Here is a 26,472-nt window from a genome sequence, read left to right on the forward strand (position 1 = left end):
AGTGGAAACAAAAGCTGTTTAGGTGCGGATAAATCCGCTGAGTTACACGCGTCTTCCTATAATATGATAATTTATCCTGGCGACAGGCGATGTTCTTGTATTCTATATTGAAGTGGGTCACGATTCCACGCATTGGTAATCGGCAGGGCCTCAACTTTGTGTTCTTTTCTACTGGTAGAAAAGTTTCGAGACGTTCTGTGGGTCCTGCGCTGGTGCATGCACCGCCAACCTCGTCTGTGGGGATGAGCGAAATAGCGTCGTAGACGCTGTACGATCATTGGTGTAAACACGGTTGGAAATAAAGTAAAGCATGGGGACGAGGTTGCGTCTTGGGCTGCTTTGGGAAAATGGCGCATGAATTTGACGTCGTTAACGTGGCTTGGGAGACTGTCACAGGCAGTTTGTGTGCACAGTTTAAGAAGGTAAGCAGTATTTAAAAGCATGTTCAAATGTTAATTAATAATAATAGAACAAAAGTATCGAAGTGCTGGAAACGAAATGAGATGGAATGGGAGTGTGACCTGTGTACTATCCATTCCTGGTGTCATGTGTTTTCAGTAGGATAACAGGAAAATTGTTCACAATCAAAAACTAAGTGTTTTTTTAATTTAAATAATCTATCCAACCGTCTAAAGGGACACACCGGCTCATCGTTTACACAATTTAGGGATAACTTTCCGTATGGCGCCACCACTTTTTCACTCATTTTTACAAAAAGGGATATATAAGACAATTTAGGGATAACTTTCCGTATGGCGCCACCACTTTTTCACTCATTTTTACAAAAAGGGATATATCAATCAGGTAAATAAGTTCCTATATTATTTTATATCGAATGAAAAAGTGGTGGCGCCTTTTCCTATCGTAGCGTCATACATTATCGACCCTCATATGTTTTCGGTCCCCAACTTTGATTCCCGTTTACCGCTAGATTGTGCAAGCCGCACCGGTGACAGAAGCTATGAACTTACTTGAACTTACTTGAATCCACCGACGCCATCACACAACTGGGGAGGAGAGGGTGGTTCTGGTTACTGGGGCAGACAGCTTAGATAAGCTTATGTAGAGCCCCCCGACGTTCTTTAGGAATTTATCCACATGTCCCTTGAAAATGTTCACACTTGAAGCTTCAATTGCCTTTCGAGGGAGAATGTTCCAGTAGTTGACCACTCTCTGGCTAAACCAGAACTTCCTGAGGTTGAGGTTGGATCTTGATTTGTACAGTTTAAGTTGGTGACCCCTGTGCTGCACAGTTGACAAATCAAAGAAGTGTTCAGGGTTCAAGCCCTCAAGGCCCCTGAGTATCTTAAAGGTCTGGATAAGATCTCCTCGCAGCCTCCTGCACTCCAGGGTGGTCAATTTCACTTCCCTGAGTCTGTGAACGTAGTCTAGGTGAGATAGACCTCCAATCATTCGCAATGCTCTCTTTTGCACTCTTTCTATTAGGTCAATGTCCCTTTGAAGATGAGGCCTCCACGCCTGTACACAGTAATCTAGGTGCGGTCTAACCAGTTCTTTGTACAGTCTGATGATTGTTGTTTTGTCTTTGTTCGTTATGGTTCTATTGATTAGCCCCAGGGCTCTGTATGCGCTTTTGACTGCCTTCGCACAGTGGGTACTTGCATTTAGTGACTGATGGATGATTACCCCAAGATCTCTTTCTTCACTTACTGTCTGAATTATACTGTCACCAATGGAGTAATTGTGCTTGATGTTACTATGCCCGAAGTGGAGGCACTTGCATATTTGTCAATATTAAATAACATTTGCCAGTCATCAGACCACCTGTAAAGGCGATCGAGGTCGTCCTGAAGAGCGCGAGTATCTGCTGGGGTTTTCACTTTTCTGAAGACCTTGGTGTCGTCAGCAAACTTCAGGACCGAACTCAAGATATCCTTGTCAATGTCGTTGATGTAGATGATGAACAACAACGGGCCAAGAACAGAACCTTGGGGGACACCGCTTTTAACTCCTGACCACTCCGATTGGGCCCCGTTCACCACCACCCTCTGTTGTCTGTCAGACAGCCATGCCTTAATCCAAGCAGCAGTTGAATCACCTATCCCATGTGATCGTAGTTTCGTCAGTAACCTCTGGTGTGGAACTCGGTCGAAGGCTTTACTGAAATCGAGGTACACTGCATCAACAGGGTTGCCATCGTCAACGGTCTTTGTTACAAGCTCCAGAAAAGTTAGTAAATTGGTCAGGCAGGAACGACCTCTCAGAAACCCGTGCTGTGAATCACTGATCAATCTGTGTGCTGTCAGTTGTTCCATGATGGCATCTCGGAGGATGGTTTCAAACACCTTACTGACCTGTGAGGTTAGGCTGATCGGCCTGTTTGCTGCTACACTACGTTTGCCCTTCTTGAAGATGGGGGTGACGTTTGCTCTCCTCCAGTCTAGTGGAACCACTCCTTCTGCCATGGACTTCTGGAAAATTTGGCTGAGGGGTTCAGCTATCGCACCCGATACTTCCCTTAAAACCACAGAATAAATATCATCTACTCCGGGTGCCTTGCCAGGCTTCAACTTCATTAGCACTTTGAGAACGTTCTCCGCTGTCACCTCTACATCTCTGAGCATGTCGTCGTTCGGTCCGCTCAACATCCTCTTGGGATGTGGTATGTTATGTAATTGTTCAAGTGTGAACAGAGATGAAAAATAGTCATTTAACACCTTAGCTGTTCTCACGTCGTCTGTAATGACTTCACCATTTTCTTCCGTCAGAGGACCCACATGGTCCCTTGTTTTTATGTTGCTCCTCACATATGCATAGAAGGCTTTTGGGTTCACAGTTTATTCACGTTCTGTATTTTCATCAGGCTTAATCATACTGAGAATAAAGGTTCCTGTCGTTGGTTATGCTCAAACATTTATAAAATGATTGATTTTTGGTAATAATCACTAGTGCATTTTTATGCCAACATTCAAACGAGTCAAAGTTCTAAACATCATCCAACCTTGAAAGTTCAAAACAAAATTACTATCTGCTAGATTGAGTTTCATTCTGCTTTAGTCACTAGATGGATCACGTGAAGTGGTTACTATTTGGGATTCTATCGTGTGGAAAATATTAAAATGTTTTAAGTGAAAATGACAAAATACTTTTATTTTATTTACTGCATACTGTAATAAATTCCGATGTTAAAGAGAAAATATCATAGATTGGTTTCTTATCTCCTGAAACAAAACATTACTGGTCTGAAATGGGGGAAAACAGATTAATATGAAGTGTGTCTGCTTCAAGGGGTGTGGGGTGTTTTACTCTCATGCCTTATGATATCTCTGGATTCTAAATAGTAGCCATAATGCCTTAGGACAAAAATGTAATTAAATTTGTTAAGTAGTAATTGAATAATATTTTTGATTTATTTTGCACGCCATACTAGCTTCTGAATATTCAATAAAATACCAACCAATGAAAGGTGTGAAAACATATGACATTGCTCCAATGTCGTGCATGCATAAGCACTGTTAATGGTGGACTGTCTCTCGCAACCTAAAACCAAAACTTTAAAAATTTCAACACACCATGAAGTGTAAGTGTTATTGTTAAAAAATTTGATAGATGATTTGAATTATTTTTTTATAGTTTTTGATTGGGGGGGGGGGGGGGGGAATTGACTCAGAATTGAAAGCGTATAATTTTTTATCACAGTGTATGTCTTCGTGCTTCGACACAGCTCACAGCTAGTAACAAATACAATGTATATCCATTGGATGGAAGAAATTATTTCCGAAAATATATCAAAGTTCTGCACTGGCGATGTCATCAACATGTACCGATTGATAGTGTGAGCCCCAGTGCACACTGGTTTTGAGTACAGTGCCGCATTTTCTTGGCGTATTTCGTCTTCAACTGGTTAGGTGCCGTCAACTCGCCTTCAACTCCTCCAATATACATTTAAAATCCAGTGAGGCATACAAATTTAAAGCATTGTAGCTAAAATTTCTTTTTTATTAGTTTCTGGTTAAATTTGGTAAACAAATCAAGATTGTTCACAGACTTGTACATTATGGACAACAGAGGGCGTTTTCCAGCATATGGAAAATAGTCTGGGCACAAGGCGTCAATGCTCAGTATCACATAGTTCTGCGCGTCGTGTAAATTGCTCGCTGACTAATAAGTGGTTGGTTGACGCGAGTTGATGGTGATTTGGCTGCAAATAGTAGACCGCCAGTGATCAATTCAAGAAAGTGTTTACATAGAAGTTTAGTGCACGACGTAAGATGGGAAACGTCAATTTAAATTTCTTTTCACAAAATATTAACACCAAAGAAGAACATTCAACAATTTTAAACAATGCGCAATTGAATTTCCAACTACAAGGAATATGTGAGTAAAAGCTCAGCTCTCTGAGATAGGTAAAAGTATTTTAAAAACATTTTTGAATTTTTTTCGCGTTGCATGCAATGGAGGAGTTCCAACCTGGGCTAGGTGGGGGTATCAATCATCATTCAATTTCAATTCTTAATTAATAAAGACACTGGACACTATTGGTAATTGTCAAAATCAAAGACCAGTCTTCTCACTTGGTGTAACGTCCGTCGATGTCATTTTTTTTTTATAACCGATATATCAAAAATTCTATATCGAGTATACTCGATTAATCAAGTTTTTCCCCGTCAGGATTCAGGATGAAGCCAACTAAAAACAGTTCTTTAAAAAAAACCCAAGACCGACAGTTTAATGGGTTTATATTTACTGATTTTCGTCTTGATCCTTTGCGCTTAAAATTGCCCCGCCATGCTCCGCTTTTGTTCCCTTTTTTTCTACCACCAACCAAGAAAAGACGTGATTTCGTTGCCGCGTCTGCTCGCTAGACGAAGAGTAGAGTAGAGAAAGTCCACTCCCCGCATGATTGACACCATGAGGCATGCTCTGGTTTCCGGTATAGTTTGTTTACACACAAAGGCACCAAAACTCTCGGCTAGAACACAAACTTCATAATTCTCCTCATACGTTCTACAATTTAATGCACAGTCTGGCTCTATGTGTTTTTACCTTTGATCTCCATTATACTGACTGGATAGGACATTGCGCTATGCTGCGTGCATAAACACGCGGCCGAACAATGGCGGCGCAATTCCTTCAAACTGGTATTGTGCACTTGGTCGAGTTTGAGTCTATCAGTTGAAGTTGTACTTGGTAGATTTTCCTCCTGAAGCTTCCCCTGGGGAACTTAACAAGGAGGTCAGGAGTGCGTCGTCTAATTTGCTAATTTTTGTAAATTGAGAATAGAAATAAGGAGATTATTAATTGATTTATTGCTATCGTATTTTTGCTGAAGTTTCCCAATGAAATGGATTGTCACGCCCATATCGATAATGAAAAGGTTTCTGATTGAAATGCAAATAAAGCAAATTAATGATACTGTACATTTTTGTCAATCAAATGCCCTATTATATGACAATGACACATTTCTAAACGAAAACTCGGACGAGAAACTGTATTGGGATTTAGGTACCTGTTTTTTTAATTCTTTCAGTTCATTGAGAAACTGACAGTAACCATATAAACTTAAAGACAAAACAAGAGTCGCTCCTATAATTAAAATTCGAGGGGATAGGCCTATGCAAACTACATAGACCTTATCGCAAATACCAATGCGCAAGCGCAGACTGTTGAATGAGGTGCATTGTGGGATATATATGGATTAAATTTGGATACCAGCAAGACCACAATGCACCTAATTCCAAGCTTTACGCGCGCGCCCCGGTATTTGCGAAAAGGTCTATTGTAAGACTAGAGTACTATATGTACATACCCGCTAAAATCGAGGGAAAGGGACAAGAAAGATAAAAACAAAATACAATGTGATAATTGAGAGTTGCCTTCATTAACGAATTTAACCTTTTTATTGAAAAACACCCAAACGGCAAAACTTCCAAAATCTTTTTACTGTTCCGCCAGAAATAAATACTTTTATTTCGGTCACAAATAACGAAGCTGGCCATTTCTGAGACGACTGATCCTCTCAACGAACTTCTAATGTTTGCTACCGAATGCTACCGAATTCGTATACTTGTTGCTTCCCGAACCTTTGAATTATTGATGCTATGTCAGACGAACATGTTGTTGGAATCCGAGCTTCCCGTCCTCGTCGATTCCAGAAAACCATCTGTAACGGAGTGAAAACAAAAAATGCTTGATAAAAATACGAAAATACTTGGCCTTTAATAATTATTTTTATGAATGATAGTCTAAATTTCCTGCCTAATATTTGTAACGTTAGATATAATAATAATATGAATCATTAAAAAATATGCAAAGGCCTACTTACTTTTATGGAAAGACAGTCTGTTTGCCGACCCAGTTTTCCCTCCTCCGGCGATTAACAGCTGCGCACACCTTCACTTTTAGCATTTTTAGTTTGATTGATCCGATTCCACAACTTTAAATCCCCAAAATGACAATTAAAAGGACGAAAACTTCTCCCTGTTTGCAGCAACTCCGTTAAAAAGTGTACAACTCATTTCGTGTGACGAACGGTCTTCACCCGTTTTAAAAAGTACGCGCGCGACCTGCGTTTGGACGCGATGTCCTATCCAGTCAGTATAATGGAGATCAATGGTTTTTACACAATTCTCCTCGTACAGCATACCTTCTACACTATTTTCTGCACAGTCTGGCTCCATTGTGTTTTATTGCTTGTTGTAAAAAAAGGGGTGCGGGGCTGGAACTAGATGAAGAAGGGACAAAATACTCGACGCCAATCTTCAGTTTATAGCTGAATGAAGAATTGCATACCTGGTTTTTTTGCATGGAGGTAGGTTTTTGTGGCATCAAAATTTTTGATATTAGCGAAAATTAAATTTCGATATGATTAAAAGAGTGACATCGGCGATTTCGATGTCAAAAAAATATCAAGATTTTGAGTATTTTTGATATATCGACGGACATTAACTTGGTGGATCTCAACATATGGGCGATTCCAAGCAAACATGGACATGACACCAAAAAATAAATTTTGTGTCACAACCTTCTGTCCACTTAAAAGTTATACACTCTAGCTAACATAACATATGAAAGGAAACAGACATTATTTTGTTTACACATTCTGCTGTGCTGTGCCATTTTCAAGTACAAATTCAGCTCATAGTCATAGTCATAAAAATAAAAGACATAATTGCACAAGCTGTGTAACAGACCATAAGTGAGCACATTAAGGTGGTTTCTTCAAAGTTAAATATTTTCCCCCACAAAGCAAGTACACATGTACAACTTTTTAAAATCCGAATGAATTTTAAACTGTGTTTCTCATTTCACCCTTTAGCCCGCATACTGCCCGGAGGCTCCCTGCGTATTACCACACATACGGCCCACACGCAACCGCGCAGTTTGACATGGTGTAATTTGAGTTAATACACACGTGCTGTTATAACGCAGCAAACAGCCGTAGATAGAGCGCGATCTCAAGATGACAACAGTCTAAAAATAGCACGTGGTCCACATAAGAAATTACGTAAGGTTCAAAGGTCGAAAGTCTTTTCACAATAAAACAACGCATACAATGTATGAGTGGGTGCTTTCTCTCTGTGTGGAGCCGTATGTTTTCACTGTGTAGCAGGACCGTATAGGGGATGTACCACGTACTACGCGTGCATGTACACAGTAATGGCAGTCTCCCGCTTGTTTCACATAAAACTTTCTGGTGTTTTTACACACAGAATACCGCAATTTGAAAGGATTTTACAAAAGATTTTAGGTACAGAAGGTATCTGTTGATAATAGAGGCATTTATTTTTATATACAATAAGGTACAATATGTTGTGATTATTTTCAACCACTTTTCATTGCTTTGTTTTCCTGTCGGATGACAGTAAAGTTGAGGAAACTTGTGTTCACAACTTTCCACGTAAACAAAACTTCACTTGATACGCAAACAATGTTTTCAAATTTTTGTTGATCTCTCTTATGTTTCCAACCTGAAAGCATTATTTTGGTGAGTCAAACAAAGCAACTGTGAAAATCATTCAAAAGATAATTCCATCCTCTACAAAACAAACTCAACTTGTAACACAAGAAAATAATCACACCGACAGTTATTCGACGATTTCTGGATATGGCCGGAAATCGATTGAATTTTCATGGCACACTGAGGAGCGTGTGACGTTATGTTTAATGTTGCGTGCCTGCTAAAGGGTTAAGCAATGAGTGAGTGTACATGTGGGAGCTTAAACCGAATGTAATGCGACTGACCGACTCTCTTCATGGCATTTCAAAAAATGCTTCTACCCTTATTACCAAGTCTGAAATGAGTAAAGAAATCAACACTCTAGTTGGTTTATTTTAATAACGAGTCATCAAAAAGTGTAACGCGACTAACCGGTAATGCGACTGACCAAATCTTTTTTCAAGAGGAGGATGCTAAGAGGTCAGCAAAGCTGGATATCTTGTTTATAACTTACTAGAGGACAACATTACATGAATTAAGAGATCTGGGGCTCTGCAGATGCCACTCATGCCCTACCCACAATGCATTTTACCAAAGCACATGCTCAAACCTATAACACGTGCCATTCCAATCTGTAACTTCTAGTTTCATCATTTGTACAGAGTCTTAATGTTAACATGAGAAATATAATAAAGAAAAGCAACATTTCTGAGAATTTTTAGTAGAAAAGTGAAGTAATGGCATTGAAATTAATTTACTCTCCACAAATTGTGGACATGTATACTGTACATTGTACATGTTGTACCACTGCCTAGGGCTGAAAAGCAGAATGTTATGTTGACAAACTAAAAATACGGGGATTTTAAGAAGAACACAGAAAAATCTCCAAAAAGATCAAACAAAAGCAAAAAGATGATGACCTCTTGACACCATTTTCCTTGAGAAAGAAGAAATATGATTAATACATGCTGACTTACAAATCAGGGTAGCAATGCAAGGATAGCAATGCATTGTCAGTGGTGTGTGGTGCATTTCCAAGCCAAAGTGGACATGACTCAAAAAAATCAACTACATGTTTCTTTACACTTTCTTATTATTCCAAACACATGCCAGGATCAACTTCAAAACTTTTCGTTTAGGATTTGCGTCACAGTTTGATTATAAAATTGATTTGTTCGGATAGTGTATTTTTCAGTGGGAAAACTTAAAAAACTAAGATTTTTTCAGCCCAATGGAAGAAAACGTAAAATATTTTATTTTATGGAGATTGCACTGTCTAATTCTCATGAACTTTTGATACATGTATGATGGAAGGGGGTACATCTCAAAACTTGTCAAGCTTTTACTTTCATAATTCTTTGATTTTTTGTCCATGCGGTAAGCCTAAATGTGAAGTTTTATCTACGGTGTATAGTGTGGTTGTTCATGCGTGACTTCAGTTTGAATATTTAATTAGTCCAAAGGGCTTCTGAAATTCAGTCTTTTCCAGCCTTATCTGAAAAGTATTGACAGAAATATGTAGTGCACAGTACATTGAAATGCAGAGCATTGTTGCTGTCGTTTTGTATGAAAACAATCGGTGCAACTCAAATTTTTAAAAGAGAAATTTGTACATAAAAAATTGCTTCAAAAATAAAGAAAACAAGTTACAAAAACACTTTTTCACTCATTTTTACAAAAAGGGATATCTCATTTGAGGTAAGTTAGATTTTACTATTTCATATTGAATGAAAAAGTGGTGGCGCCAAATGGAAACTTTTCCCACACTTGTATTCTTGTTCGATGAATGATTCACTGACAGCACTGAGCTTAATTATTTATTGATGCTCTGCTATTATTGACAGTCTGCAAATAACCTTTAACCTGTATCTTTACCTTTGTTATTATAGACTTCATCATTAGCTACATGTCAGGATGACATCAAGCATTCCATGAGTATTGTTATTGAACATGGCATGGCATGTCTTCTTAACGAGTGGTTCCTGGAAACACTTCAGCAAACTTTACAGAACCACATTATCCCTCAATTCTGGTCTCATTTCTCCTCAAACTACACTGATGTTTGTACTTCACAACAAACCATGGATAACCCCTTGGTTTTTGCTGTTTCTGAGTTGTCTCTCAATATGGAACCATTCATCTATAGTGCAAAGATACTTGAAGACTTGAACAGATCAGCTGACCCACAACTGCAAATGAAATCTAGAGTGCAAATTCTGTTGAAAGCTATGTTGTTTAGCAAAACTCCCAAGTACTTCCAAAGCATCGTCCATGATTTCTATAGTCAAGCATTCAAAGCTTTTCACAGCCAAAGGAGACGACTAAGTGATACGGGCATCAATACTAGTCAAGATAATGGTAGTGATGAAGAAACTGATGAGGGAGAGATACATCATCATCAGCATGCTGATAACAACAAGCAGTGCACATGTGTTGCATGTCATCAGAAAATGTGTTGCTGTCAGCAAGTACTGCAACAGTTTCATCAAATCAATTCAAAGTTGTAAGTTTCTTGAACCTACATGTAACTGTGAAAAGGTTCAAACATTTGGAACAAAAATAAAGAGGGAAGGGTAAAACCAGCAGGGTCGTTGCTGTGTGATAAAGGCCCGAAGGCCGAAGACGAGGGACTTTATAGCACGGCAACAACCCTGCAAGGTCTTAAACAGCCTATCAGAACGAGTCACTACTCTTTTATTCCCATTCATAAATGCCTTTTTGGTTAAAAGGAGTAATAAAGTAAGAAACTCTGTAAAACCTATCTGTTTCCGACGTGCTTGAGCTCTGTACGTCTGTCTTGGTGCAAGATGTTTCTTGTTTTCCTATCACACACAGTAATGAGAAACGTCTTGCACCAAGACTAGCGCGTACAGTGTAGTATCCGAAAACAACCGGTTATTAACAGAGCTCCAGCTGGTCATTATCAACCAATTAAACACCCCCACGTGACACGCTCTCCACCAATAGGATTAGCGAAACTGTGTGAAGTATTTATGAATGTCAATTTAAGTTGCTTCAATAACAATGTTTTTTTCTTCAGACTTGTCTAAAGGCACTGATCTACTTTCCAAGTTGGAATGACGTACAGGTGCAGAATAAAACCTTAGTAACAATGTGAGGTCAAATTGAACTTACATTCATTACACCCTTCTCTGAACTTTGAAGAAAGTAAAGTCAGAATCTAAAAAATAAGCCTGGGCAACAATTGAAATTTACTAATCGACTAGTCACACTTCAAATAGTCGCAACTACCACATTTGTCGTGACTAATTTTTAATTTTCAAGATGCAATTGTGGCAATGTATGCCACAAGCCACAAGCGCAACGTACAATGTAGTAAAATTCCAGCTGAAAGGATTGAAGGATTGTGTCACTGATGTCTAATTTGTGTTTTGTAAGTAATTTATGTTGTCATTCACCAAGCAGGTAGTCGTGACTATTTTTGTAGTAGTCGTGGCAGCAGGATTAGCAAAAACAGTAGTTGCGACTAGACTGATTTAATAGTCGCCACTACAACATTAGTTGCACTAGCCTGGGCGGCTAGTGCGACTAATGTGTCTACATGTACGTTGTATTTGGGTGTTCTCTGATTCTTAATTTTGTTAATATTGTTGTAGACATTATTTAGGACTGTTAGAGCGTGTGTGTGCAGAGGTGGTAACATCATTGATTCATGCTAAGATCAAGCATCATGTGGATAACAAATGCAAGGGAGAATTTGAGACTTCATTTATTGCAACATTAGAGCAGGTAGGTACATATTACATGTATGAACATCCATGTACAGTTACGGTACATACCTTGCATGCACATACATGTAGTGTGTGCATCCAGGGCATAAAACGTTTTTAGCATACCTTAAAATATTAAAAACCTCAAATCTTTAGTACTAAACACTTACAAGAAACACGTTAAAGTATGTACTGTTTACTTGCCAGTAAACAGGCTTTGAATTAACCCACAGCAGGGGCTGTGGTGCCCCTTGTAAAATTCAAATTGATACAAATTTACCCTTCCTGCTTAGAAGTACCCCTTACTAGAGTGGAATTGCCATGGCCCTTCCAGAACCAAGTTTAAGGCTAAACAAAAAATGAGGGTGTCTATATTTTTAAAACTATCCTTCCCACATTAGGTTAAGAGAAAGGCTGTATTCAGTGCTAAAAAAGAGAGAATTTACAGAGAAAAGTTAGTGCCATTTCTACTCAAAACAAATGGAAGCAAGGACAGAGAAGTTCTTGGCCAGCCACATTACGTTTTATAAAATGAATGTGATATGGCAGCACTATGGCAGTTTTCAAAAAGCACTCGTCCTAATAAAAGTCAAACAGTTGACAGTGTGTACAGTTTATAATTAAACTATTTCTGTGATGTCACTCTATTGTTGAAAGTGTAGATTATGTTTACGAATCTACACATAAGTGATGTAGATTCGTATCATAATCTACAGGGTTGAGTGTAATGTAGATTCATTACAAACTTAAGTAAATTGTTCAATTTGAAAAATTATTACGTTCTTTCCAAACTTATCGATAGAATGAAGTGCAACAAAACATAACTGAAACTATGTTTTCTTTCAATTTAGAAAAAAACATTTTTAAATTGAGAAAATTCACTTTAGTAACCCAATATATTGTTCTGAGCAAACTGACCTTGCACCCGATAATGTTGTAAGCACCAAGGCATATATTTTTTTAATAGTTATGAAATGTGTACGAAATAAGAAAGACAACTGGTGCTGTTACTATTGAGAAATGCAATTCATTGAAGCTGTTATAACATAACCAATGGGGGAAATAGTTTAAGTCAGAGAATATACTCTAAAGTGTAGATTCGTGAATACAATGTACTCGCCTTCAGCTCGTACATTCTATTCATGAAATCTACACTTTCTCGTCCATTCTCCTTAACTTAATTATGTGATGATTTCAGAGGTCTACAAGATCCATCAACTATTATCATTAGTGGTAAACTTTGAATTACTTTCTGTGGAAGAACACCAACAAAAGTTGTAACAGTGCCATTATTTTACAACGTAAAATTTCATCCTGAGGGCACTTGAACCTTTGGAATTCCCTTGTGTTCCTATATCAATGTATTAACTAGAGAACACTGTTTCTAAGCCAACAAACACTGTCAATAGTTTTGTATTTGAATTCTTACAGTGGCTGTCCTCCAAGGTTGTCCGATGGTTAAACGTGGTATTTTCTGGGGAAGATTCACAGCGTACAATAAGTTGCAGTACCTCTCAGACAATGCAGCTATGGAGGGATCGACTGCAATATCTTCTCTATCAAACCTACGCTAATCTACGCATTCAGGAACTATTTAACATCATTGTTGAGTTTCCTGACTCCTTGGCAGCTTTGGAAGATCTTAAGAAGTGTTTGGAGAAAACAGATCTCAGAAGACACCTTGTGAAATCCTTGCGCACATCTTTAGAGACTAGGCTGTTGCACCCAGGTACCTTAGGAATATAATTTTTTTAACAAGAATATAGATTTTTTTATTTTTGTTAATTGAAAAAAAAAATGAATGAACAATGTTTTTGTTTTTGTCATTGTTCTATTGTTTTTGTCAACCCTGGGCAACTGATGATAACATTCATCCACAACCTTTAACCAAACACTTTGTATTGTAATTGTGTATATAACCGTTTATCTGTGTGTATTATCAAAAGTCCTTGCCTTAGACCCATCAACCTCAGGATTGTACCACATTTTCTTGCGAATAAGACCTTGCTGATATTACTTTCAAAAACACACACCCACATTTTTCTTGTCCACCTTTTTTTGGAGTCAAAGTGCAGACAAAGGAAGTGACTCTCAAAATGATGGCAATGGTAGAGGCACATGCTAAGGAGATGCATTCCGCATTGTGCAAGGGGTCTATACATTGTTATTCAAATACAACACATTGATCCCTGTGTGGTGATGTAGACCTATCGACAGTGATATAGAGTGTTAAAGTTGACATAAATGTATTCGTTTGTACATGTCTTTTGTGATAATGTGCTAAAGTTTCTAATTGTTGCCTCTTGATGCATTGGTGTTAAGGTTCATTGAAGAGATACAGTGTGAAAATAGGAATTAACTTACCATTTTGATTGTAGGAGTGAATACTGATGATATTCTGACGCAGTATATTTCTTCTATTCGAGCACTGCGAGTTCTTGATCCATCTGGTATTATATTAGAGCTTGTATGTCAACCTGTCAGGAAGTATCTGAGGTAAGTTGGCAGTCAATGACCACATCATCGACATAGATACTCACATGTTATGTTTTCAGGGTTTTGTCTGGCTTACTTCAAAAGCAAAAAAAGATAACATGTTTGGGGTTGTGGCTTGAATAAAATGGTACCCAGTTTTCTCCTAAAACTTTATAGGTCAATTTTTGACATATGAAAACAATGAAACAAATTTATGTATTGATTCAAAGATTATTGACCAACATGACCAAGAGTGTTTTGTGTATCAACCAAACTGTTGAGAAGTTTTCATTTCATAAAAGGGTCATTCTGTGTCAAATCACCCCCCAAAAAAGGAAATTTTAAACCCTACCCTCTTCAAATTTGGTTTATGGGGTAATTGTCACTCAACAAGCTCAAATTTAAAATTTCAGCTCCATGCAATAAGTGGTTTTCACGCTACGGCATGCTCTTTCTCGTTGATTTCGGTCAAAATGCGCCCGACTGCCGATATTCAATCGACCTCAAATCGGTAACCATTGGGCCAAAATGGTTGAAATTGGTGTCTTTGGAAAGGTTGCATAAGCTTTCCAAATCTGCCTTTACTTTTTTTGTAGGAACATGCTTAGGTATTATAATTATTGATGGTTTATTAAAATTTAACTTGTAGCCAATGGCTAAATTGCGTCAATATATATATGTTATACATTAAAATATTTTTAAAATAAACATTAGGGAATGCACAAAAGACGAATTGCAACATGCGTCATCGGCCGCCATCCCTGATGAATGTGAAACGCGTGAAAAAGCCATTAATGGCTCAGAGTCGTGCGTAGCACGTACACATTTTGAAATCCATTGTTACATCAAAGATGGCGGCAATCCGTCTATATATTAAAAAGGAAATGTTTAACCGACCGCAACGACACACAAGAACAAAAAAAAAACATTAAAATACAGGAGAACTCTACATGTACATACAGGCAAGAAATTAAAATAACATAAGAAAGTCAAAACATATTAACACATTAAGGACTACACAAACTATACCCAAACCCTGTAAAGCATTGAACAAAAAAGGAATGGTCAATTTAATAAATTAGACAAACTACATGTATACAGACAACATGACAAAAAGAACTAACTATCGTTTAAGAGGCCAATTAGGTATGGGATAGCACTGTTTTCTGTACCGGTTTGTTTTGCACCTTATTCTAGAGATTTGATGGCTGTCTCTTAAGTTATATTGCACCTGATCTCTTTGTTGTTTGGGCAGCCAATCATTGAATCTGTCAGACTTCCCTAGTTGAGTAGCAAACTTCAAGCAAATGTCCGCTCTACGCTGTTGAAGGGTGCGAATGTTTGTCACCACCAGGGCTTCTTGTTACGTTGAGTATGCAGCCCCAAGACTAATTCTAAGTGTCACTTCTGAACTCTTTCTAAGACATCTACCTGTTTTACAGTTAAACCAGCGTTCCATACTGGAACGGCGTACTCCAAAAGAGACCTCACATACCCCTTATAAATTGTCAAAAGGTCAGCAGTGGACAGATTAAATTTCTTTAATATCTTTAACATGTACAATTTACTGTTTGCTTTATTAACCAGTGTTTATAGATCATGACTTATTTGAACACCTAATACTTTAATACAATCAACCATCTGCAACTGCTGTGAACATATCTCCCGAGGAGGCAGTATTGTAGGATTCTGCATGAAACATACATTCATTACTTTACATTTGTCTGGATTGAGTTTCATGTTGTTGCATACAGACCAATTACTTAAATTATCCAGTGTAGATTGCAAATTGCCATCCTCACTAGCCAAGCCATTCTCGACTTTTGACACATCATCTACATATTTCAAAATGGATATCCCTTGTTGTGACTCTTGGAGTGCATCATTAATTTGTGCAAGGAAACAAAGTGGCCCAAGTTTAGTTCCTTGAGGTACTCCTCCCTGTAAATCTCTGGAATCTGAGAGAATGTTTTTGTAGCGGACACACTGGGATCTTTTATCCAGGAAACTACATACCCAGGGCATCACTGAAGGTCTCACACCTACATGTAGTTGAAGTAATTTATTAATTACTATGTTGTGATCAATTAAGTCAAAAGCTTGACTAAAATCAGTTACTACTACATTGCTGGTACTGTTCCGAGAATTTGCATACAGGGTATCCATTAACTTGATTAGATAGTGAGATGTAGAAGTTCCTTTGCGGTTTCCAAACTGGTTGGGGTCCAATTGATCCCCAATGTCTGACAGGATCCAGTTTGATACAAATGTTTCAGCTACCAGTAAGTGACACAGGGCGCAGTTGATTCCAAATCGGCTTCTTAGTCTTAGGGAGAGGAACAACAATAGCTTGCTTCCATCGGTCCCTTGTTGATAAGAAGAATTGAGGATGTCAGTCATAGGCTTGCTGAGTTCACAAGCGAATTCTTGAATTATCCTCGCTGGAATACCATCAGGTCCTCCTGCTTTCCTACTGTTGATACGCCTTAATTGGTTGAAGACATCCCATTCTTGTAGGGAGGGACAGGGTTCTGGTGCGGGTAAGTACATGTATGCTGGTAAGTTGTTCATATCCAAGACAGGAATGTTTATACTATCAGCCACTTGCTGCATGTTTGCTGGATCAATACCCGATGGTGGGATAATTGAGGGAGTGGACTTGGACCCCTTTGTCATAACACGAATTTCACGGTACCAGCCGGCTGGGTTCGAAGACTTCACATTCTAAACTCTGTGATGATAATGGTTAACATTTGCCTTGGAGATTAACCGGATGATTTTATTCCTAAAGGACTTCCACTGCAAATCACCTTTTTGAAACAGTTCTTGTCGCTTCTTTATCAGGGATTGAATATGTGACTTCATCCATAGTTTTCTGCATCGAGAAGGAAAATGATGATCAATCTTCTCGTTTAGTGTTGCGTACATGGAGTTACAGATTGAACATCCTGTTCATTCCGAACCTCCATCCAGTCATGTTGCACAATCCATTGTCCGAACTCACGTAAAGCTGAATCTGGAATTGGTCGTACATGGGTAGTCTTTATTTCATTGTGCGGCTTAGATTTTGGCAAAGGTTGCCATTGAAAGGTATTGTGGTCACTGTGCCCATGGAGGAAGGAAGAGAAGGAGCTCGAACGAAGGGACTTCAAAAGTAGAACCCGTGTAACGCAACCGTTTAACGACACCTCGTAATCACCCACATACCTTACACAGACAATGGGCGACCTGGCGTATGTGAATTTGCACGTGCGCACTTGGTTCTTCACTGGTGTCGTATGGATATAATACAGAAGAATAACTTTTTTGAGACCTGATAAAAATTGTGTACACTTGTGCTCACCAAATCGAAAAACACAATTGAGTACCAACCACCCTCGTGTGCTAATACCCAAGTTTTGAACCACCGCTAGTGACCGGAAAGTCACAAAAAATGTAAAAATATGCCATGATGTTTCCGTGAAACACCACAAACGGTAAATGAAAACGTGTATATTCACAATTCTTGTCTCCAATGATTCAACTTTACACGCAAGCAAGAGCGCAAACTGGCGGTACCACACGTTCGGTACAAAGAGATTTAATCCTACTCGTTAATCGGCCGTCCAGCTGGAGGTCTCCTATCTTTTTCCACTGGCCAGACAGGGGCATTGTCAGAGTATTCTTTTGTTACTCGGCGGTTTTGCGGGTCGTTCGAGCTCCTTCTGTTCCTTCCTCCATGCTGTGCCCAACTGGTGGCAAAATGCGTGGTTTTGGGTAGTGACCAGAGATATTCATGATAATCTTGTCAAGCACAGCTCTCTGGCGAGTCGGCTCCTTTACGACTTGAGTAAAACCCCCACTTGTTAACTGTGCAATGTCAAGCCGATTCGTATCTCCGGCTATCACGATACCTGCATCAGGATGATCTGTAGTAATCTGGTCAACGGTTTGGTGAAGATGGTCAATCAAGGCATCTCCATAATGGATCACCCGGTGGAGAGTAGATGGCAGCACAATAAAGACCAGATATTGTTCTAGGAAGAAAACTTGGTCTCATGTGCACCCACACAGTTTCCAGATGATCAGGTGTGATACTATCCATGGCTTGTGGATGTAATGAATCACGTGCATATAAAGCTACACCTCCATGCAGTCGTCCATTACGAGGTCGAGAGAACAAGGAAAATCCATCAATTTGTACATGTTCCTCAGGCATATTTGGTCTGAACCAGGATTCCGAGATGAAGGCATTGTCAACCTTTTGATCATGGACAACAGTTCTAAATTCGACCATCTTATTGTTAAGTGAGCAGGGGTTGCATACGAACAAGCTTGGTAGGCTCTTTCTCATATTAATGGGTGCAGAAAAACATTGTCTTTGTCTTGAGGGACAGCACGCAAGTTTGATGTATCGAGCTATTTGATTTTGTCCACACCATTATTGTACTTCCTTTCAGATATTCTGACACTAATTTGGGTGATTTGACAGTGAATGACCCAAAAAGACTTGATTAAGGGTTACAATCTACAGTGTAAATGAAGCTCCTTGTCCCTATAGCAAAAATGTCCAAAAGCTGATTGCTTACACCCATCATATTACCTTCAAATCTTGGTTTACATAATTTCTCATCTTTGAGCATTTTTTGTTTTACCCTGGGTTCTTGTTTTCTGTATTTTCTGTGTTCCTAGGTGTCTTTTTGGAAGACTTGGTACATAACTCCACTTATCGTAACTTTCAGATAATTAACTGCGTGTTATACATTGATTTTAGCCCTTTTTTTGAACTCCTGCCAATTATGCACTGAGCGGCTCATCTGAGAGAGATCAATTGTAATACTTCACTTTTTTTGGTCGGATAAAGGATAATTTTTCTAAATCCATTATATTTTTCCTGAACAAAAGTTATTATTTAGGTCACCTTTGATTTTGTTTTTGTGACAAATCAGTTGACATGTTTTTGTGTCAAGTAATAAAATCAAAAAGGGAAACTGTTAACCCCAAATTAAATATCTTTCATAAAACTTTTGGTAGAAAGGGCTACCTGTGCTTACATCTATATGTGTATGTGTATAATTACATACTAGGACACGTGAAGACACAGTTCGTTGCATTGTATCAAGCTTAACGGATGACAGTAACAAGGAACTTGCTGAGGAGTTGATAAAAGCTGAGCCAGTCACTATGGATGAAAGTTACTGCAGTGAACAGGAGGATGAAAGCCAATATGAATGGCAGCCAGATCCAATAGATGCTGACCCAGGTATGATGATCCCACTTACCACAATGCAATATTTGTAGTTACATTCTTGATAAATGTACATGTATGATAACAAGTGTGTGCCTTTTTATATTCAGCTCGTACATCAAAGAGTCGAAGGTCATCAGACATCATCAGTATGCTGGTCAACATCTATGGGAGTCGGGAACTGTTCGTCAATGAATACAGAGGCCTACTTGCTGATCGCATTCTAACAGGATTTAACTATGATACAGCACGAGAACTGCGCTATCTAGAACTATTGAAACTTTGCTTTGGGGAGTCTCAACTGCACCATTGTGAAGTTATGTTAAAAGATGTTGCAGATTCAAGACGCTGCAACAGTCATATTAGAACACTCAAGACTGAAGAGGATGCAACAGAAGAAAACCCAAACAAAGTAAGACAATACTAATTAAGTTTAGTCAAAATAATTAGTTACACAGGCTGTAATATTTAACATTCATAAATACATGTACAAGACAGTTTATCCATTCTGATTGGTCGAGAGGGCATCATGTCATGCATGTGGGGGTGTTTAAATGGATGATATAACGCCAGTAAAAAGTGTTTAAACATGGGCGTGACACACGAGCTTGCACCTGTGCTTATAAGACAGTTTATTCATTCGTATTGGTCGAGAGCAATGGCTAGAACACCTGGGACACATCACGCGATACGCGCGGCGCGCATGCCAATCTCCTTATAAGGAGTTTTGACCAGAGGGCTTTACCATTTATAGCTGGAGGGGTGTTTTGTTGAAAGAAATCATTGAACAAATTTTGCGTGTTTTTTTCCTTTTAGACCAAAAAGTTTTGATATGTTTTTGACCGAATAGGTATTTATGAATGGGAATAAATATGTGCTTGGCTGGTATTAAACAATTTGTTTAAAACCAGTGGAAGTCTGGATGCTGATAATTACCCTCACCTCTGGCTTGAGTTATTAACACATCCAGACTGCAATCGGTATTAAACAGAGTGTTTAAAACCGGCCAAGCACATATGTATTCCCTTATTATTTAAAACACCTATTGCTTGTTCTGTATTCTAGTTGGCTGAAACACGGTCACGTGGGATGAACTAATATAGTTTAGTGCTCGCGCACGCGTGTTAGCGGGAACTAGTTCCCGAGCAGGCACTAGTATTTGAAAATAGTGCCTGGTTCCAGCGCCCTCTCTTGACTTGAACCATGAAGAGCAACTACAAAACTTCCTTTCTTTTCCAGATTTCTGGTCTTGTTTCACATTTAAGACCAAGCTGTGTTATAAAACATATTGACTGGCATAATTCGGTAACTGTACATTGTACATCAATTCCCCGTCGGGCCTGTGAATGACCAGAAGAGGGGGCCTATTTCCCTCGGTCTTCGGCCTTGGGAAATAGGTTGCTCTTCTGGTCACTCAAAGTCCCTCGGGGGAATAGACGTACACTAGTTTCCTTTTTTGCCAGTCAATATATGTGTAATACTGGAGTAAAGTTTCACAGCTGAATGTCAGTAGGCAATACACAACACTCCAAACCATTACTACTGTCAAATGACATGAATGAGCACAAATTAAATCATTAAATGTTTCATTTCAGTATTATATTAGGTATAATGATTTTTATATATAAAAAGTCACTGGTTGTTTTTCTGCAGTCTAACTATGTGAAGTGTGCTGGATTCAGTACGGAATGTGTACGTCATGTGACCAAGATAGAGTAGCTTGCATTTTTATAACAAAAAGTCTTTTATCCTATACAAGCTACTACAATGTAACATCTGGACTAGCTTTTACTGGCTATGGGTCCAAAGACAAACAATGAAATGTTTTGAAAATGCTTAAATCATGTAGGATTTTGAGTTCTGTGCCATGATCCTGTCTGCACAATTCTGGCCCAACTTGAAAGAAGAAAAACTCAAAATACCTGAGGAAATAGAGACGGCTATGGAGGAGTATACCAAGTCATATCAGGTAAATAGTTACTTATGGTTATAGGCACATTCTAGATAATAATCATAATAATAACTTGAAATAGCTATGCTGCGTAACAAAAGTATAGCTTTGAAGGAAATGGGAAAAGATCCAGGGGTGGAAGACCTGCCGTCGATTTCACCAAACTCTTCCTAACTTAAGATTAAACTTAGGACTTACAGGTGTAGGACGAGTTAAATTTGGTATTCGAAGACGTTGGTAGCATTGAACCCATCCTAAGTTAGGACGAGTTACTCGTCCTAACTCGAGATAAGATTATTCATCATAGCGTTTCGTGAAATCGGCTGCAGGCCAGGGAACTTTACAATATTTGTCACAACTATTTCCTGTGCACTTCCTTGGCACCATTCCTAGAACACTGGGGAAATATCTCAATGAAATATCTATGGACAAATGTGAGGGTAGATCTGTTACAGAAGGCTGCACTTTTAGCAACAACGTGAATCCTGCGAAACACTCCTGAGATATATGGCTACGGAACATACGAAGTTACCAGCGCAAAGGAAAATGTGATCTTTCTTGTTCATGCTGTAGTAAGATAATAATGAACTCTTGCATAAATTGTGCAAGATACAACATCATTGGCATAATGAGTCTGGTTGATTTTCTTGTATTTTTTCACTCAGTAGTTAAGGTTTGTTATTTTCTTCTGTTATAGTCTGTTTTGCTTCTCGGTGGAATTTAGACTTTCCATGAAAAGGTTACCAGAAAAAAAGGTGTAAAAAAATTACCCTACTCTTTTGTTGCTAGGTTTTAAAAGGTATGCGAACACTCAACTGGAAGACAAATTTAGGTCTGGTCAATTTGGAGCTGGAGCTGAAAGATCGTAAACTCAACTTATCTGTTTCACCTATTCATGCAACTATCATCATGCACTTCCAGAACAAAGGTAACTCAGAAAATACATAATATAAATGAATAGTAGGTGTTGTTTTGGGAATATAATATACCAAGCTGCTGGGTTTTTGAATTTTTGCAAATTTTTAATGCAAATAATGAGACCAAACAAAAGTAAATCTTTTCAGCACACAAAACTGTGTACATGTACAGTGTATTTCAGTGGCACTTTGATTGGCACTTATTTAAAAAACTCTTTATGTTGAAGCTCGATCACAGCTGGCCAATTTAATAAACTTGGTTACCAATAATATTCCTGAGGTACATGTAGATAAGCATACCCTCTGCTTATCTTCAGGCTTAACCAGCTTTGCATTCCTACACGTTGATTAAAAAAAAAAAATGCTTTTCAGGTTGATGTGCTTTGTCTGTCCTTCCCCTGCAAGTCTCCAAGAGGCGGGGGCTGTGCCTGTTTTTCAAGCACCTCCTGAAGACATTTTTATTCCCTCACTCAATTTAGCTAGTTTCCTAAATTTTATATTGTGTATAATGTCTCCCTTTCTCTGTTCTGGTGCGGTTCTGTTATCTGCAAAGTGTCATATTTGTGTTGTTCACATTATCCCTCTTGGTAAGCATACCGCATACCCAAGATGTCACTGTACTTTTTACATGAAATTTAATTTTCTGCTCTAGTCTGTATTATTGTTAGTGGATTCTCCTGATGGTTGTGGTCATTGTTTATGTAAGTTGTGGTATTGATTGTTTTGGCAGCCAAGTGGGCAGTGGAGGATCTTAGTGGAGTGATGCAAGTACCAGTAACGGCACTACGGCGAAAGATGGCATTTTGGCAGAGTCAGGGTGTATTACGTGAGGAGAGTAGCGATATATTTGTCTTGATCGAGGAGCAGAGAGGTGGTCGTAGTACCCAGCATGATAACTATATGTTAGATAGTGATGAAGAGACAGAATCTGCTATGGCATCAGCACAGGACCAACAAGAAGAGGAATTACAGGTTGGTTTATTCAATTTTACAATATAGGTTTTGAGACATTTGCATGGTGAGGTATCAATAAAAATTTGGTTTGCGGTAACACCATGTGTGTATCTACTTGCCACGTAGAGAACTGTCTCTCTTTATTCTACTACTGCGGAGTAGATTTATCGGATTTTCGGGAGACTTCTCAGTTCAGAAAAGAACTGCCCTGCTTTTTAATTACTACCCGGGCGGAAGGTATGGAAGATATAGAAAGTTGGATCGTAATTAACTGCACTACTGTGGAGTCAGTTCTTGAATTGGTGTCAACGTTTCGACTAGCTTGCTCTAGTCAACGTCAGGAGACTAATAATAATAATAACCGTATTTATATAGCGCCATTTCCAAAGGATACAAAGCGCTAGGGAAAATGCAACCAAAAGCCAAAATGAGAATAATGAATAAAAAGCCAAAATACATAAAGCAACAGACATGACAAAATCAAAACAAATTAGATGGAACGATTAAACAGATGTGTTTTTAAGAGTCCTTCTACAGAAGAAGCATTCCGGATATTAGTTGGGAGTGTGTTCCAATTGCGGGGACCAGCTATGGAAAATGCACGGTCTCCAAACTTCCTGGAGGATCGAGGTACCACCAGATTGGATTGAGATCGAATGCCTTCGTGTTTGGGTTTGCTGACATCTAATGTGTCTGAACTGTTGGATGGGAAAGTGTTTGATACAGTTTTGAACATGTTCAGTGCCGTCTTAAATTTGATCCGCTGGTCGACTGGAAGCCGATGTAGATCCGTGAGCAGAGGTGTGGCATGGGAATACTTTGGCTTCATATGGATCAGTCGAGCAACCTTGTTTTGGAGTTTTTGTAGGTGGTTGAGATCGTGTTGCTTCAGTCCAGTGAGAAGGAAGTTGCAGTAGTCGAGGCGTGAGAGTACCAGTGCACGAACAACGGAATGACGGGTGTCGTAGTCAAGGTATTTACGGATCATTGTGATGTTGCGTATGTGGTAGTTAACGGACCTGCACAGACCAGTGACATGTTGACTCATTGACATGGAGCTGTCAAAAGTTACTCCCAAGTTTTGAACGATGAGACAGGGTCGATGGATGTGTTTCCTATCATGAGGGTTAGTAGTTGAAGACGTTTGGAGTAATATGATGACGATGCTATATGAAAAACTCTGTTTTGTTTTCAGTCAGCATGAGTTTGTTTGCAAGTATCCAGGTTTGGACATCTTGAATACAGTTAGATAGCTTAAACAAGCAACACTCAGCGTCACACGGGATGGTAGGATTAAAATCTAGGTAGATTTGAATGTCATCAGCATACATGTGGTAATTTACTCCATGCCAATGGAGGATGTCCCCTATAGGAGATAACAGATCCTTGAGAGACACCAAACTCGAGGTAATGGACATCAGAGTTGGCACCTGCAGCATGGACCCAATGTGTTCTTCTTGTGAAGTAGGCCGAGAACCACTGAAGAGCAGTTCCAGCGATCCCGAATCGATCACGACGAAAGCGTGCGTTGCAGTAAGATCTCGTGGTCAAGGGTATTGAAAGCAGCTGAGAGGTCGAGCATTACTAAGAAAAAGGCTCTGCTGCTGTCCATTATGCGAAGGATGTCGTTGTGTATCCTGAACAGAGCTGTCTCAGTGCTGTGAACAACTCTGTATGCTGACTGTAATGGGTCAAGTAGTTTGTGATCGTTCATCAATCATTCAATGCTACATTCATCCTAAACAAAATCTCAATCTGAGTTGTTTTGAATTTTGCATAATTTCATTCAAAAATTGTGAATCCAGATGACCCATGTACATAATAATGTATGTCACATTGATCTCACATTATATGATGTGTTGCTAGGTAATGTTACTTTGATTTCTTTGATTCCTACAGGTATTCTGGTCTTACATCGTTGGCATGCTGACAAATCTGGAATCATTAAGTCTGGATCGTATTTACTCAATGCTCAAGATGTTTGCAATGCAAGGACCATCAGCTTCGGAGTTCAATGAGCACAAGCTGCAACAGTTTTTAGATCGTAAAGTGAAAGAACAGTTGTTGGTGTATTGTGCTGGTGTGTATCGATTACCAAAACAAGAATCTTGAAGGGCTATTCTGCAACTTTAATGGCCAAACAAAAACTTGTCAATCATAGTTAACTTATAAAAGATGTTAAATTTGCATCGGGATAAAGAAAATATTAATTTTTGTTTTGCCATACACCGATGTACTTCCCCCCCCCCCCCCCCGAGTCCCATGAAAAAATATCACAGGCATGTTACTCGGATGGGATTTCTCTGAAGTCAACTTATTGAAATAATAACACCTGAACTTCTTACATTTGAAAGAATTTTAGAGAAATAGTTGTGTGTAAATATTGCATAAAATAACAAACCTGTGAAAATTTGAGTTCAATCGGTCATCGAACTTGCGAGATAATAATGGAAGAAAAAACACCCTTGTCTCTCAAAGTTGTGTGTGTTTAGATGGTTGATTTCGAGACCTCAAATTCTAAACTTGAACTTGAAGATTACTTCTTTCTCAAAAACAATCATAAATGTCAGTTCAGAGGGAGTCGTTTTTAACAATGTTTTATACCATCAACCTCTCCCCATTACTCGTCACCAAGTAAGGTTTTATGCTTAAAATTATTATGAGTAATTACCAATAGTGTCCACTGCCTTTAAGTCGTATGAATCATGAAGTTTCTGAAAGTTCCCATGAAGGCAGATTGTGGCACAGTTTCTTCAATATTGGTGTCGGTTTTGGCCTCTTTTGGAAAAAAGACACATTTAGTACATGTTATTATTACAAGCCATTCAAAACTTGTGTTTATTTCAAATTAATCTATTGAAAAAATAACAAACTCATCTTGGTTTGATTGATGAAAAAGATAAATTATTTGATTATAATATATATTGATAGTTTTTATTCACAATTTGAAAGCTGCATGATATACAAAAATATATTAAACATGTTTTTTTCACAAAGAAAACAGAGAAATTCTCAAATTTTATTTGTATATAAAAGATATTATCTTCAAGCAAACTCAAATCCCCAATTGTGATTGGTCGATCCATGGCAACATTGGAGTTAATTAATTAGTATTGCATGGTCAATACCACACCCTGCGTATAGGACTAATACCCCAAAAGGTGCTATTTCAAGCTGGGCTTTTAGTTAGCCCTGGCGGCCTTACACTTTCGTATTATACTAGAGTGACGGCCTGGATGATCAGAGTCCAGTTCTGGGGTGAAAAATATTACCTGCAAGAAGCCAATAGTTTCCATGGCAGCATACATTTTTCTGAG

The 26,472-nt window shown here is 38.7% G+C and overlaps 1 protein-coding gene across 2 annotated transcripts; it reads left to right on the plus strand.

Moving 5' to 3' along the window:
• Positions 1–323: 323 nt before the first annotated feature.
• On the plus strand, positions 324–25,387 carry LOC117303414 (anaphase-promoting complex subunit 2-like). Of its 2 annotated transcripts, XM_033787601.1 has the most exons (11): positions 324–422; positions 9,790–10,403; positions 11,518–11,650; positions 13,063–13,360; positions 14,010–14,127; positions 19,173–19,348; positions 19,444–19,745; positions 21,183–21,302; positions 22,074–22,212; positions 22,932–23,173; positions 25,055–25,387. In XM_033787601.1, exons 1-11 carry the CDS (start codon positions 348–350, stop codon positions 25,265–25,267), a joined length of 2,430 nt encoding a protein of 809 aa, XP_033643492.1. In that variant the 5' UTR covers positions 324–347; the 3' UTR covers positions 25,268–25,387. The 2 variants fall into 2 exon arrangements, with proteins under 2 accessions (XP_033643492.1, XP_033643493.1); XM_033787602.1 differs by lacking the exon at positions 9,790–10,403.
• The last annotated feature ends 1,085 nt before the right edge of the window (positions 25,388–26,472 follow it).

The sequence above is a fragment of the Asterias rubens genome, chromosome 19 (assembly GCF_902459465.1).
Source record: "Asterias rubens chromosome 19, eAstRub1.3, whole genome shotgun sequence".
NCBI lineage: Eukaryota > Metazoa > Echinodermata > Asteroidea > Forcipulatida > Asteriidae > Asterias > Asterias rubens.

Bases quoted from the DNA above. Each gene is read 5' to 3' on its own strand.
- LOC117303414 (XM_033787601.1), top strand. From the start codon at position 348: ATGGCGCATGAATTTGACGTCGTTAACGTGGCTTGGGAGACTGTCACA. The intron at 13,361-14,009 runs GTACCTTAGGAA...TTTTGATTGTAG, and splicing joins GACTAGGCTGTTGCACCCAG to GAGTGAATACTGATGATATT. The intron at 19,349-19,443 runs GTATGATGATCC...TTTTATATTCAG, and splicing joins TCCAATAGATGCTGACCCAG to CTCGTACATCAAAGAGTCGA.